The following is a 15,438-nucleotide window of genomic DNA, read 5'->3' on the forward strand; positions in this document are numbered from 1 at the left end:
AGAGCTTGAGTTTCCTAAATTATATAGTGCTTTCTGTTGTTGATGAGCAAGTACATGCTGTCTGACAATCATGCAAGCTGTTGTGGGTTTTACTGTGAACCATGTCCCAGATACAGTAAATATTGTGCAGTTTCACACTTTGCTCTCTTGGTTTTTCTTCTAGTTCAGTTTCAACATTCTAGTTTAATTCCCATGTGTTAACTTGTGGGACAAACAATAGTGATAACGTCTTGGTGATGAGGGTGTGTGGGGTTTTCTTCTTTTTCTAGAGAATGATGTAAGCCTGTTGAGAATAATTCTAGAACAAATGTAAATATGTTTTAAAAGCACAGCCTGTACTGTTTGCCCCTCTTTCCATACCCACAGCATAGAAAACAAAAGAAAATTCCTTTCACATTTCACATTCCTGAATGCTGAATTTTGAACTGAACACAAATTTGAGCTTCAGTGACAAGCTGTGGAGATGTAAGCCTTCCGGCATAAACCTTCATTTGCTTGCTGTTTGTCCAAAGAGGGATCTGTAGTGATGTTTTTCTACTATTCAAATTTATTTAACTCTAATAATGTATTAAATACAACCCATTAATTATTGAATTGATTAAAATACACAAATCCATTTGTTCTAATAGTGCAATCATAGTTGATGATAAAACAAAGTTTTATGGTGTTATATTCAGGCAACTAGATAAAGTGATTTGTAAACAAAAGTACAAATTTAGCTAAAATTTCTATATTACCGTACACAGCCACAGTGCACACTAGGTCCAGGAACAATAGTTTCAATCTACCACTACAGTCACAGCTCTTTTAGGAAATGTGATGTTTCGGCAAGCAAGGGATACTGCGAGGAATGAATCCAGCTGCTTTCCTTTTTGCTTTTCTTTAATGATTCTGCTCAGATGACTAATAGGTCTTAAGCAGGATCACGCTAAAGCACAATGGCCCAATTTTATATATATATATATTCCGATTTATTTGTTATTTTAAAAAATGTCAATGATAGTGAAATGTCAGTGAGTGCCTTCTTTCCATTATCAAATGACTGAACCGGACTCTATCAACCTCAAATAACAGACAATGAAAAAACAAGTGACTCACAGAACATTCCTGACTTGTAAGGGCGAAAGCCCTTAGGAGGCCAGGAAGGTGCTTAGGAGGCGCCGCAGGTCCCTGCATGCCACCAGCTCAGGAATGGCCTGTCATTGTACCTATACTAGCAGACCCACAAGGGCAGATCCTATTGGAAAATGGAGCTGTATTAAATCTGCCCTTCAGCTCAGGTGATGGCAGAGCATTCAATAGGGCCAATATGGGATGAAGTTGAGAACTAATAGTTTGCAGTCCAGCTGGTTCCTTGCTTTGTGTCCCTGCTGTCACTATTTCCCAGAAACCTTTCACATTATTTGTTTCAGTCATGGTAATTAATCTTTCCCAAGCCCGAACTACTGCTTGCTGTTTCTTATGTTTGAGCATCAATTCTCCATTCCCTTTTATGCCTAAACAAGCTTTCAAAATCAACAGGAGAATTTAATTTTCTGTATTGTAACACTGCCTGATTAATTAACCGTTTTCTCTCTCTTTGCATTCTCTATCAAACCATAAACAAGAACAGAAGCCAGTAGAATCCTCTCTTTTTTAACCGTAGTCAAAAACAAATGCTTTACCAAACACGAAAAAAAATCTAATTTAAATCCCAGGCTCTTTCAAGCTGGTTCCTCAGATTCTGAGCAGGTAATGTCACAAGGATCTCCTTGTTTCTACCATCCTCTCAGTTGTCCATTTAAGCGGATGGATAAATTGTGAAGTCTGAGCTAACATGCAATCATATTTTCTAATGAAACTATCTTACCAGGAAGGGACCAATTAGTACATATAGGGAGATGGTCACTGCCCATAAACAATCCTATTTCAAAACCAAGAAAATATTTAATAAGGAAAATCTAGCTGCTGCTGCTGAGCAACTGATCAGATGCTTGGGCTAGGTATGTGGAACCCAAGCTGTTGGATTAGGCTGTGAAATTGTCCACCTAACATTTGTTAGCACATACAATACAACTTATAACCAGGTATATACACCAGGCTGGGTGCATGTTGCCCTATTTGCATTAGGGTAACTGTATTAGCATATATATAAACAGAAAATTGTTGTGTTGCTACACATCGATGACATAATGTTTTTCTTATCCTTGACAGGTGATACTGGTGAAAAAGAGGGATGAGAATGACTACTTTTTGTTGATTCCAAGCAGCATGTCAGGTAACACAATCTATATTTATAAGACCTTACCACTTATTTTTCAGCACTGCAGTTCTGCAGATGCTAGAGCCATGGAGCACTGTGTGAAATAAGCCCTGCTTCAATGACACCTACTTGCAATGGAATTGTGCTTACAAAGCATTTTTTTTTTCATATTAATAATAATGGAGTTGATTTTTTGCTGAGATTTCTGGGTGCATAAGAGCCCTGTTGAGTTTTGCATGATGGGGTTGGGTTTTGCATGACTCCTGCTGTGGAGTTCCATGTGTATTCAGAATGGTATTTCCATTTAAGTCAAAGGAAGTGACATCCATGGAAAGCTATCCAATGAAGTGAATGGAGAAACCCTTGTTTATATGGGAATACACTCTATTGAGCAGAGTGCCCACATGTGCCCTTGTCTTATCTTTTTCTACTTTTGAGTTTACTTCTTAAGCTTCTCTATCTACAGTGGAGCTAGACAGATGGGACATGCCTAGGGAAGAGGAAAGAGAGGTACAGGAAAGAGGAAGAGCTGAGAGTTATAAGAAAGGGAAAGAGAGACATAGACAAATGGCAGAGAGAGCGTTTCTTTCTCTAAAATCTGGGTGCAGATCTTTGATTATTATTTTATTCAGGGATGAATCAGAGAATCATACAGTTGGAAGGGGCCGCACAGGCCATCTAGTCTAACCCCCATCTCAATGCAAGATCAGCCTAGAGCATCCCTGACAAGTGTTTTTCCAGCCGCTGCTTGAAGACTGCCAGTGAGGGGGAGCTCACCACCTCCCTAGGAAGCTGATTCCTCTGTTGAGCTACTTTCACTGTAAAAAAAAATGTTTCCTAATATCCAGACAGTACCTTTCGTCCCTTAATTTAAACCCATTATTGCAAGTCCTATCCTTTGCTGCCAACAGGAACAGCTCCGTGCCTGCCTCTAAGTGACAGCCCTTCAAATTCCTAAAGAGAGCAATCATGTCTCCCCTCACCATCTTCTTCTCCAGACTGAACATTCCCAAGTCCCTCAGCCTTTCCTCGTAGGGCTTGGTCTCCAGGCCCTGATCATCCTCATTGCTCTACTCTGCACCTGCTCCATTATGTCTTCATCCTTTCTGAAGTGAGGCCTCCAGAACTGTACACAGTACTTTAGGTACGGCATGACCAATGCAGTGTACAGCGGGACTATGGCATCTTGTGATTTGGATGTTATGCCTCTGTTTTTTTTTTTTTTTTTTTATAACAACAAAAAAGAAATAATGAAATGAAATAAAAACAAAAACAAAGAAACAACAAAAAAATACAAAATACATAAAAAAGAAGAAAAAGTAATAATAATACATACAATTATAGGGCATAATTACTGGTACATTATTATTCATATAAGTATATATATTGCGCCCAAATTCAAACAACCCCCACCACCGTGCCCATCACCCATGAACTTCCGATGGAGTGTCGTGTCATTAGAAAAAATCACTTTATTTTATCTTAATTGAAATCATAATATACTATAATTCGTTAACTATATTTTTAAATTCTGTTTTTGCCAATTTATCCCAATATGCAGCGGCCTTTAACCATGTATTCTTAAATTCGTCCATGTCTTTAGCTTGTAAAGACAATGTAAGCTTGGCCATCCGCATATACATCCATAGTTTTTCTCTCCACTCTTTAATTGAAGGTTTATTTGTTTGCTTCCATTTTTTAGCAATAACAATCCTTGCTGCTGCGAAACTATATTGGCATACGACTCTGTCAGCTTTATTCAAGTCTTTTTGTGGTATACCCAACAAGCAAAAAGCGGGATCTCTCTTAATTTTTACTTTAATCAGATTGTTAGTCTCATTAACAACTAGTTGCCAGAATCTCCTAATTTTTCCACAAAACCACCATATATGCATGAATGTACCTATCTCTGTGCTACATTTCCAACAGAGGGCTTCATCATGTTTTCTCATTTTACTTAGTAAAACCGGAGTTATGTGCCATCTATAAAACATTTTATATAGATTTTCCCTTATTTCATTCGAAATAGTAAACCTAAACTCATTTTTCCACAAGTTTTCCCAAATTTCCAAGTCAATATTATAACCCAAATCTCTCATCCACTTCAACATAACCGGTTTTATCCTTTCCTGTTCTAAATTCAGTTCTATGAGTATTTTATAAATCCTTCCAATCAACCCTTTATTACCCTTTAAAAGTATTACCTCAAAATTAGATTTAGTACAATTAAATCCCAGTCTGTTATCTTTAAGAAAAACGTCTTTTAATTTATAATACATAAACCAATCTTTTATTTGAAGTTGTTCACGTGTCTTCAGTGTCCATACCCCATCTCTGAAATCTAACATTTCTCTATAATTTCCACAATCCAAATTTAAATGTGCACCTCTTCGCATAAATGCCTCTATGGGATTTAGCCATCCGGGAGTTTTAGCTTCTAGAACAACTTTATATTTATTCCATATTTGTAATAAATTTTTCCGAATAATGTGTAAGTTAAATTCTTTATTCACTTTTTGTTTCTCATACCATAGATAAGCATGCCACCCAAAACGAAGGTTATATCCTTCTAATTCTAATAACTTTGGATTCTCTAATAGGATCCAATCTTTAATCCAGGTGAAACATGCAGCTTGATAATACAGTTTTAGATCAGGTAATCCCAATCCTCCCGTTTCCTTTGATTCGATTAAATTATTATATGCAATCCTATGTCTTTCTTTACCCCAAAGAAATGCCATAATATCTTTTTTCCAATTTTCAAATGTCTGTGTACCTGTCACTATTGGTAAGTTTTGAAACAAAAAAAGCATTTTAGGTAATACCATCATTTTAATTACAGCTATTCTTCCCCAAAGTGATAAGGGTACTTTTCCCCAACATATCAAATCTTTTTTTATTTGTTTCCAATGAGTTACATAATTGTCCTGAAATAAATTAAGATTATTATTCGATATCACTATACCCAAATATTTAATTTTATTATCAATACTGAGTCCCGTCTTTTTGCTTAATATTTGTTGCTGCGAAAGAGTCATATTTTTAACCAATATTTTGGTTTTAGCTTTGTTAATTTTGAAACCTGAAAGCTTTCCATAAACCTCCAAAATTTTATTCCATCTATCAAACTGTTCAATCGGATCTGTCAAAAAACATACTAAATCATCAGCATAAGCCTTAAGTTTATATTGATTTCTCCCAATTCGTAAACCTACTACATCATTAGATTTTCTAAAATTATTCAATAAAATCTCTAACACTAAAATAAAGAGTAAAGGGGAAAGAGGACAACCCTGCCTCGTTCCCCTTTGAATTTCAATCTTTGGTGATAATTGACCATTTACAATCAAACTAGCTGTTTGATATGTATAAATACCTTTTATAGCAGTTTTAAAACTTTCACCAAAATCCATAAACTCCAAAACCTTAATCATAAACTGCCAATTAACATTATCAAAAGCTTTTTCAGCATCCATAAATATTAGAGCTATTGGTGTTGTATCTTGTTCAGCATATTCTAAGAGATCTATTACCACCCTGACATTCTGACTAATCAGCCTACCTGGTAAAAATCCAGCTTGGTCTTCGTGTATTAATTGATTCAATACTCTTTTTAATCTATTAGCTAAAATTGCTACATATAATTTATAATCAATATTTAATAGTGAAATTGGTCTATAATTTTTAACTTCTAATGGATCAGAGTTAGCCTTTGGTATCAGTGCTATATTTGCTTGAGTCCATGTCTGGGGAATAATACCTTTTTTCAAACCTAGATTCATCACTTCCAAAAGATAGGGACTTAACTGTTCTTTAAAAATTTTATAGTAATATGCTGTAAAACCATCTGGTCCCGGAGATTTATTCAGTTTACTTTTATTAATTGCTTGTTCCAATTCATCCTTAGATATTGGGGAATCTAACCATTCTTTGTGATCCTGTGTTATTTTTCCCAAATCACATTTAGTAAGATAAACTTCCATCTCCTCCTCTGAAACTAAATTCTTTTTGTATAAATCTATGTAATATTTGACAAATGTATCAACTATATCTCCTTTAACTCTTATTATCTTACCATTCCTTCTAATTTGGGTTATTGGTACTTTTTTTTCTTTTTGTTTGAGTTGCCAAGCTAACATTTTACCCGGTTTGTTGGCATGTTCAAAAAATCTTTGCTTATTATACATCACTCTTCTTTCTATCTCTTCAGCAATTAAAAATTCATACTGGTGTTGCCAATTTCTAATCTTGTTCAATTGCTCTTGTTTAGCTTCTTTATCTTGCAATCTACCCAAATCTCGTTCCGCATGTTTTATTTCCTCTAGTATACCTTTTTTCTTTTTTTCCCTTTCCCTATAATATCTAGTATTCTGTTGAATCAAAATTCCCCTAATTACTGCTTTACCAGCATCCCAAACTATTTCTTTACTGGTACCTTTATCTATGTTTTCATTAAAGTAATTACATATGTCCACCTTCAATTTATTAACTATTTTGTTATTTTTTAAAAGAAAATCGTTAATTCTCCAGGGCTTATAACCTCCATTTCCCATTTCTATTTTAACTAGAACCGCATTATGGTCTGATAACACCCTTGGCAGAATCTCTGAATTTTCTGATTTCTCTACCAGGCCCTTTGACAACCATATCATGTCTATCCTGGAATATGTAAGATGTCTCTGTGAAAAAAAAGTATATCCCTTTTTATTACCATGCATCAACCTCCAGACATCAAACATATCCCACTGATCTACAAGAGTGTCAAAAATTTCTGGCAGTTTTCCTTCGTTGTTTGCTTTTTTCTTTTTCCCAGATCTATCAATCTTAGGTACCTTAACACCATTATAATCTCCCATCCATATCATTTTTTCAGTAGCAAATTCAGCTAATAATGTAGTTAATTTTTCATAAAATAACTTCTGGTTTATGTTAGGTGCATATATTCCCACAAGTAGCACCTTTTGAAAATTAAATAATAATTCCAACATCAAAACCCTTCCCTCCGTATCTTGGTAAATAAGTTTTGGTTGCAATGAAGCAGGGATATACATAGCAATACCATTAGTTTTCTTACTATCATTACATGCTGTAAATAGAGTACCCAATCTTGTTTGTTCTAGTCTAAATACATCACTTGGGAGTATATGCGTTTCCTGTAAACAAATAATACTTGCATTAGTTTTCCGTAAATGATGAAATACTTTCCTCCTCTTATTGGGAGAATTCAATCCATTCACATTCCAAGATAAAACCTGTAACATATCAAATTTCAATTAGAGTCCATATTCCCACAATCAATTTTTGTATACATACCACCGACCACTACCACCCCCTACCCCCCATTCTTATTCATTCTTCTGTATCATCATTTGGAGAGTCCTCTGTTGGAATTGTTGGTGTATCTCCACCTCCAGAAGCTTCAGATGCCTTTTCTTCTTCTGTAGATTCTCTGGTTGGATATTGTTTAGCTGCTTTGGAAGGTTTGGCTAGTTCAGTGTCATATCTTCGTAAGAACTGGTCTGCCTTATCCACATCAGTGAACTTAAACCTCTTCGCCTTGAAAGTAAAGGATAGACCCTGTGGGAACTCCCATCGAAATTGTATTCCACTGAGCCTTAAGCGTTGAGCAATCTCCATAAAATCCTTCCTTTTTCTCAGCAACCTTGCAGGTACTTCTTTCATCAATCTCAGAGACTCATCTCCAACCTTCAGTGGTGTCTTGTAATGAGTGTTAAGTATTAAATCTCTGTGACTTCTGGAGAACAGTTGGAGCAGGCAATCTCTGGGTACTTTGTTCCTTGTCGCATATACCGAATTTATTCTGTAAGTTGTCACTATCATCCCTGCAATGACTTCTTCAGATTCTTGTAGAAAATCTGCCAAGAGGGCTGTTAGATAGCCACGTAGGTCCCGATCCTCAATTTTCTCTCTCAAACCACGTATACGTAGGGAGGATTCCTTTATCTTGAGTTCCATCATTGCCATCTGGTCATTTTGTATCTCTTGTCTGTCATCTGCAGATGTTATCGACATTTCCAAGGTATCCACCTTCTTCTTGATTTCTTTAATCTCCTGTGAATTTTTTTTGAGCTTGGTTTCAACCTTATCTTGTCTGACAGATAGGGCAGAGATTGAGTCCTGAAGAGCAGCTATTGCAGCAGAGTTCTGGGCTGTGACAACTGTATTTTGGGATAATTCCTGCTTCATTTCTGTAACATCCTGGTGAGTCTTAGTTAGCAGTTCAAACACAGAGTTCAGAGTCACTTCAGGTTTTGATTCAGGTTTAGTTTTTAAAGGCATCTTAGCTGTTATAGATGTAGATGCTATTGGAGAAGTTGTCAGCTTGGTTGTCTGAGTTATTTGGGTTACAGAAGAACGTCTGATAGGGGGCTGTACCACCAACTTTGTGTCCTTAAGAATGTCCTTAGTATGCTTCTCAGCCATTAATGCACTAGAGGAAAATCTGGTATTTGTAGTCCAAGGAGGAGGGGGGGGCAAAAAGTCTCTTTTTAACTCATTTTAAACTTTATTCAGATGGAGAAAAAAAACAGTTTGGAGAAAAAATCACTATGACATCTATACTGCTCTAAGCCATGTCACTTGATTATTCTCCACTTCTTGCTTTTAGTTTCTCAGATCTTGTTTGGCAAAGTGTTTTTCTTTCCAATGTGCGTCAGCCAACTGGCAAAAAGCCAAAAGAAGAAATCACAGAGCGTAACTGAATTATAGATAGTTCAGAAATGTCTCTTGTAAAAAGGAATAATGCCACACACCCCAAATTAATACTTGTGAAGAATATAAAATTTATTTAAAGTCCAAAGTTGGAGAAAGGAAGAAAAAAAATCGGGTCCCACCTCGCTCTCTCCTGCCGTCTCTTTAAGATGGCGCCGGCTCTTCGCTGAAGACCGCCAGAGCAACCGCCGCCGATTTCTCGACGGCTATCGCTCAGATGGCGGCTCCAGCACCGGCACCCGACTCTGCACCCCCTCTTTCACCGAGGGGTGCCGCTTGCCGGATGTTTTCGGGGGCTGATTTAAAGCCCCGCGGCAGCGAGCAGCAGGAGCGCGGCTTCGCGCTTGCGGCGGGGGGGTCGCCCGACCCGGAAGTGATGTTATGCCTCTGTTGATACACCCCAAGATTGCATTAGCCTTTTTTGCCGGTGCATCATACTGGCTGTTCATGTTAAGTTTACAGTCCACCTGTACCCCAAGATCTTGTTCACACACACTGCTACCCAGAAGTGTATCCCTCATCCAGTATGCATGTTTCTCATATTAGTTACCCAGGTGTAGAAGTCTGCACTTGTCCTAGTTGAATTGCATCTTGTTCACATCTGCCCACTTTTCCAGTGTGTTCAAATCTTGTTGAATTCCATCTGTATCTAGTGTGTTTGACACCTCCCAATTTGGTGTCATCTGCAAATTTAATGAGTAGTCCCTCCACCCCCTCATCCAGATCATTTATAAAAATATTGAAATATACCAGGCCCAGAACTGCGCCCTGTGGCACCCCACTAGTCACCTTTCTCCATTCAGATGAAATGCCATTGACAACTACTCTTTGAGTATGGTTCTCCAACCAGTTCTCTATCCACCTAACTATCCTAGAATCTAGTCTGCAGTCCTCCAGTTTACCTATCAGAACATCATGGGGAATCCTGTCAAAAGCTTTACTGAAATCCAGGTAAACAACATCGATAGCATTCCCTTGATCTAGAAAGCTCATCACTCAATCAAAGAAGGAAACGAGGTTGGTCTGACAGGATCTGCTGGGGGCAAATCTGTGCTGACTTCCCCGGATCACCAAGTTGTCCTTCAGATGCTTGCAGACTGATTCCTTTAAAATCTGCTCCAATGTCTTCCCTGGGGCAGAGGCCAGACTGACTGGCCTGTAGCTTACTGGGTCATCCCTCTTCCTTTTTCTGAAAATTGGGTTAACATTTATACTCCTCCAGTCTTGTGGCACATCTCCTGTCCTCCAAGAGGTCTTGAAGGTGATGGACAAATGCTCTGCAAGCTCTTTAGAAAGTTCTTTGAGCACTCTTGGGTGAATACCATCTGGCCCAGGGGATTTGTACTCATCCATTGCATCCAGGTGCTTCTCCGCAACCTCTCTGTCTATGCCAACTGGTAGCCCACACGCCATGCTTTGCCTGCTACCATCTCTAGATGAGGCTGTTCTCTTCTTCAGGGAAAAACGGAGGCAAAATAGGCATTGAGCCTTTCTGTTTTCTCTTTGTCCTCTGTCAGAGTTTCTCCATTTTCATCCAACAGCAGGCCTATCGCCTCTTTTACCTTGCATTTGTTCCTCACATATCTGAAGAGGCTTTTCTTGTTGTAGCAAGCCTCCTGGCCATCCTCAGCTCACTCTGAGCTTTGGCCTCTCTGATGGCTGACCTACAGTGCCTAGCAACCTGCAGATACTCTTCTTTAGAGGTATGTCCTTCCCTCCATTTCTTGAACATATCCTTTTTCTTAACTCACCATGCAGTTCTTTGTTCATCCACATTGGCTTCTTGGATCCCCTGCCATGTTACTTTCACTTGCTCCTTTCCCTTCCAGCAGTCTTGCCCATGGAATGTCTCTCATCCTGCCTCTGCTAAAGTCTGCTCTACTAAAATCGGACAGAGACATGGGGCTACGTTCTTGGTCCCCCACTGCAAAAGGAACTCTAGGAGGACATGGTCATTTCCCCCTAAGGTCCCGACCACCTTCACCCCATCTACTGTTGGTTAATATTAAGTCAAATATGGATGAGCCCTTTGTTGCTTCCTCCACCATTTCAAAAAGAAAGTTGTCAGCCAGGCAGGCCAGGAAGTTGCATGATTGTGGACACTTAGCAGAGTTTGTCTCCCAGCACACATCAGGGAGGTTGAAGTCACCCATAGCTACCAGGTCATGTTTGGAAACTCTGTCAAGCTGCTCAAAGAGGGCAGAATCCACCTCTTCACGCTGGTCAAGTGGTCTGTAGCAGACTCCAACCATAATACTGTTTGCCCTTCCTTCCCTTATTCTCACCCAAATACTTTCCTCTGGGCTGTCCCCCACCTCCTCCAGTATTTCTTGACAAGCAAACCCCTCTGTGGTCACCAGTGGAGAGTAAGGGGCATTGCATTTGGTGTTCTGGTTGTGTAGAGCTACTGTCAGACTTACTCAACTGGTTAGCCAAATTCTGGAACCCAGATGACCCTGGAGGTGGAGAGCCCAGAAATTGTTCTGTCATCTGAGGTGTATAGCTTTTTGCTTATTTAAAAGAAAGCATATCAAGAGCAAATAACCCTAGCAGATGACCCTAGCTGCAGACTATTTATCACGTCATATTATAATGGAATGAATCATTTGGAAGATATTATAAAAAACATTTAGCCATCTTCCAGATGGATCACACTGAGGCTTAGACTAATCCCAAGGGCAATCCATGAATTAATGGCAGGAAATTCAAAACACACAGAGAGTGGATAGCTCAGTGGAGCCCAAGTCTCAGACTACAGGTGAGATTACATTTTAACACACACACCTGCTGGCTGCTGAATGTTAAGGAACTGAAGACAAAAGCATACAGGCAGGAGAGGCTGAGTAATGGAGCTCAAAAGGCAGTCAATGCAAGTCATCAGAGATGCCTGCCAATGGAGCGGCAGGCAGGCAGCAGAAGAGAAATATGGAACAGGGAAGACATGAGAGAGAGAAGCATGTAGATGGAACAGGAAACAAGAGACACAAGAGATTCATAGGGCACACAGAATGAGAGACAAGACACAAAACCACACTTGGGCTCCTTTTCTGGGAGACAGGAAGACAGTTGCCTTCAGGGCCTCCACCGAAATCCTGGCTTTCCATACAAAGAGAAAGGATCATTGGGGCGGGGAGTGCTTCATCTTCGTCACTTCCATTGCTTCTCAAAAGCTGTGTGTCAAGTGATGAGAACAGCCCTATACTGCACAGCACTGCCGTTCCCCCCCCCCCCCGAGATGGGATAAAGCAGTGCAAACTCTCATGCACAGTAGCCCTACCCCACCCACGCACCCTGTAAGATAAAGATGGGGAGAGGACCTTTCTTCTTTCTTCATGTAAGTGCCCCCTCCCATTTTTCAATGAAAATGGTTTGTTCATTTGCAGTTCGTTCATTATTACATAAATTCATTTTTGTGGCCTCTCCCCCCCTTCTTTGCTCTCCCCACTGCTGAAATAATTGTGCTGGTGGCTCTGCTAGCTCTGGCATTCAGCCAGACAAGGTAGGCAGGGAGCCAGTGGGCGGGGGGGGAGTCCCTTTTCCTCTCCCTTCCCCCCGGTGCCTCAGACACAGTTCCGATGTATCTAAGGTGCTACATGGAAAATGTAGTCCTTGGGGTGCCTGCTCAACATTTTACTGAGGGCTACATCCCCCAGGATGAACCAAGGCATGGCATCTGTGATATTTTGGAAAGAGTGTCGAGGATGCTGCAGGAGGTGGAACGAGAGAAAGAGAGAGATTCTCCCACCTATTTGTCAGCATCCCAGGGGCTGCCAGCAGCAATGGCCACCAAGCGAGTCAGCAGTTGAAGGGTGGAGAAGGAGAGTAGCACGCTTCTAGTCATTGCCCCTTTGTTTTCAGCTTGCAGACTAATTTAGCTTTTTCAATACTTCCCTTCATTGGGAATGAACTCCTCCTCTCATCCCTCCATCCAACTCATCTATCCAGACTCCCCAAGCTGCCTTCTTCCTCACTCATGCAACATCTAGAATCCTCCTCCCTCCTCCACTGTGTGCTGTAACTTCCCCACCTCCCATTACCGCCCTCCTGTTTGCACCAGCCAACTTAGCATCCCCTTTTCTTGTTTCCCTTCTCCTGTGTCCTCAGTCCACCAGCCATTCCCTTTCCTTTTCCCAGTGAGGCCTAACCAATGAGCTACTTTCCTTTTCTACTTCCTCCCCCCTCCCCATCCAACCTATCACCACTTTTTCTTTTCACGCCTTCCCCTAATATGGCTCACTTACCGTTTTTATACTCCTACCCGTCCAATCAAGTGTTGCAGCCCTTTTCCCTTTTATTCCTTGCCTCACTGTGGCCCAGCTCCCCAGCCACACCACTTCTCGTTTTGCCTTCATATCCCAGCTCCTTGGCACATACATTTTCTCTTTCTTTTATATTCTGGGTCTCGGGCCTAATCCTGAGCAATGTAACTTGGCCCAACCATAGGTATGTTGGCTGTGATTACTGGGGGAAATTCATATGCTCAGTTGTGTTGCTTCACATGTGCCCTAGCATTGAAAGCTCATTTCAAGGCTAGGCCCTGATGTATTCAAGCTCGCATTTGGCCCTGCAAGTGAATTGGATTTGTTTCCCCACTCCAACACACGAAGCCAGCTGGGTGACATTGGGCAAGTCACGCTGTCTCAGCCCCACCCACCTCACAGGGTGTCTGTTGTGGGGAGGGGAAGGGAAGGTGCTTGTAAGCCGGTTTGAGTTTCCCTTAAATGTTAGAGAAAGTCGGCATATAAAAACCAACTCTTCTTCTTCTTCTTTATAAAATACTGGGGATTTGACAGCAGATACGTTGTATTACACTAAGCTGTAGCTGCTTCTTAAATGGAAAGGATGAAATGAGAAGAGCACAATATGTCAGATACAGTATACTAGAAAAATATAGCCAGCTATCCAATTCTTTAAAAAGCACCTCTAATTACATTATATAGTGGAAGAAAATGTAGGTTTTTTTAAAAAGGGTTTGAATGGATAATTCAAATCTATTTATTTACTTTATTTATAACTTCCCTTTCTCACTGAGACTCTGGGCAATTTACGTAGTGTAAGACAATACAGTTGAATAGCATGAGACATCCAGTAAACCATGCATTAGGACTAGGATTACAAAAATTAGAAACAATACAAAAAAGTATCAGACATGATAAGTAAAACAATGCAAAAAAGAGGACTAACGAAAGTAGAATGCAATGTAGTAAGAACAAGATAATGTGTGTGTCATCGTCACACATGGAAAAGACAGTCATGCTAGGAAAAGTTGAGGGCAGCAGGAAAAGAGGGAGGCCCAACAAGAGATGGATTGACTCAATAAAGCCACAGCCCTCAATTTGCAAGATCTGAGCAAGGCTTTCAAAGATAGGATATTTTGGAGGACTTTGATTCATAGGGTCGCCATGAGTCGGAAGCGACTTGACGTAACTTAACACACACACATCAAGTCACAGCCGACTTATGGAGACCCCTTATGGGGTTTTCAGGCAGGAGACTAACAGAGGTGCTTTGCCATTGCCTTCCTCTGCATAGCGACCCTGGTATTCCTTGATGGTTCTCCCACCCTGCTTATCTTCTGAGATCTGATGAGATCGGGCTAGCCTGAGCCATCCAGGTCAGGGCCAGACCAAGATAATACACATAATAAAATCTGGCTGGCTCTTTAGTTCTAAAAACAAAAGTACCTCTAATTATATTATACTGTGGAAGAAAATGTGGGGTTTTTTTTAAAGGTCTTGAATAGATGTTTCTAGTTTTATTAATAATTATTATGTAAGCTATGCAGGCAGCTACTTCTGCTCAGGGATGCCAGATGACTACTGAGGCATGACAATTCCTGTTCCAGCCATCCATTGCCTGCCCTCACTCTGATGAACAGTGGGAGAAAAATGGGGGGTGGGAGGAGAGACAACATTGCACAATGCTCTAGGAACTGACCAAATCTCTATGGTATTTACCAGTGAGCATCAGCAAAACTTTCTTTTCCCAAGCCCTGCCTCCACAAAGCTCCCAGGGAGCACAGGTGTGGGCCTGGCATCTCTAACCCCCTGCTGTGTTATACCTAATGTCAGTCATATCTAGGTCCTTTTTTGAAGACCCATTGGTCATTTGTGTGTCTGTTTTGGCATTGAGGACCTACTCCTATTTTGGTCTTGTATCTAGGGAGAAGGCATAGTTATTAATACCCACTCTTCTCCCAGTTCCATTTCTCTAAGAGCAAGTATGATGGCTAGAAACGCTCTGTGAAAATATTGCTCTTCTGTGAGCAGTGTATGAAGATTGAATTAATACTGTGCAGATTATCATATATAGATAATCAAGCAGAAAGAGAAGAATTATTTTCATTACTTAGCCAGTTTTGAAGCCATTTCCAGAATACGCACATTTAATGTCACCCGTGGCAACCAGAAATTTAATTGCGGAGACCAGCACTCAAAGCTTCTAGTATACTATTCTACCAGAGC

At 40.2% G+C, this 15,438-nt stretch overlaps 1 protein-coding gene across 1 annotated transcript in view; it reads left to right on the forward strand.

Annotated features, from left to right (window-relative positions):
• Positions 1-15,438, forward strand: part of THRB (thyroid hormone receptor beta) — a 159,767-nt gene that overhangs the window by 81,057 nt on the left and 63,272 nt on the right. Inside the window, exon 3 of the mRNA XM_056857230.1 lies at positions 2,194-2,257. Within this exon, the coding sequence (XP_056713208.1) occupies positions 2,251-2,257 (7 nt within the window). The 5' untranslated portion in view covers positions 2,194-2,250. The remainder of the gene's footprint in view (positions 1-2,193; positions 2,258-15,438) is intronic.

Source organism: Euleptes europaea, chromosome 11 (genome assembly GCF_029931775.1).
Source record: "Euleptes europaea isolate rEulEur1 chromosome 11, rEulEur1.hap1, whole genome shotgun sequence".
Lineage (NCBI taxonomy): Eukaryota > Metazoa > Chordata > Lepidosauria > Squamata > Sphaerodactylidae > Euleptes > Euleptes europaea.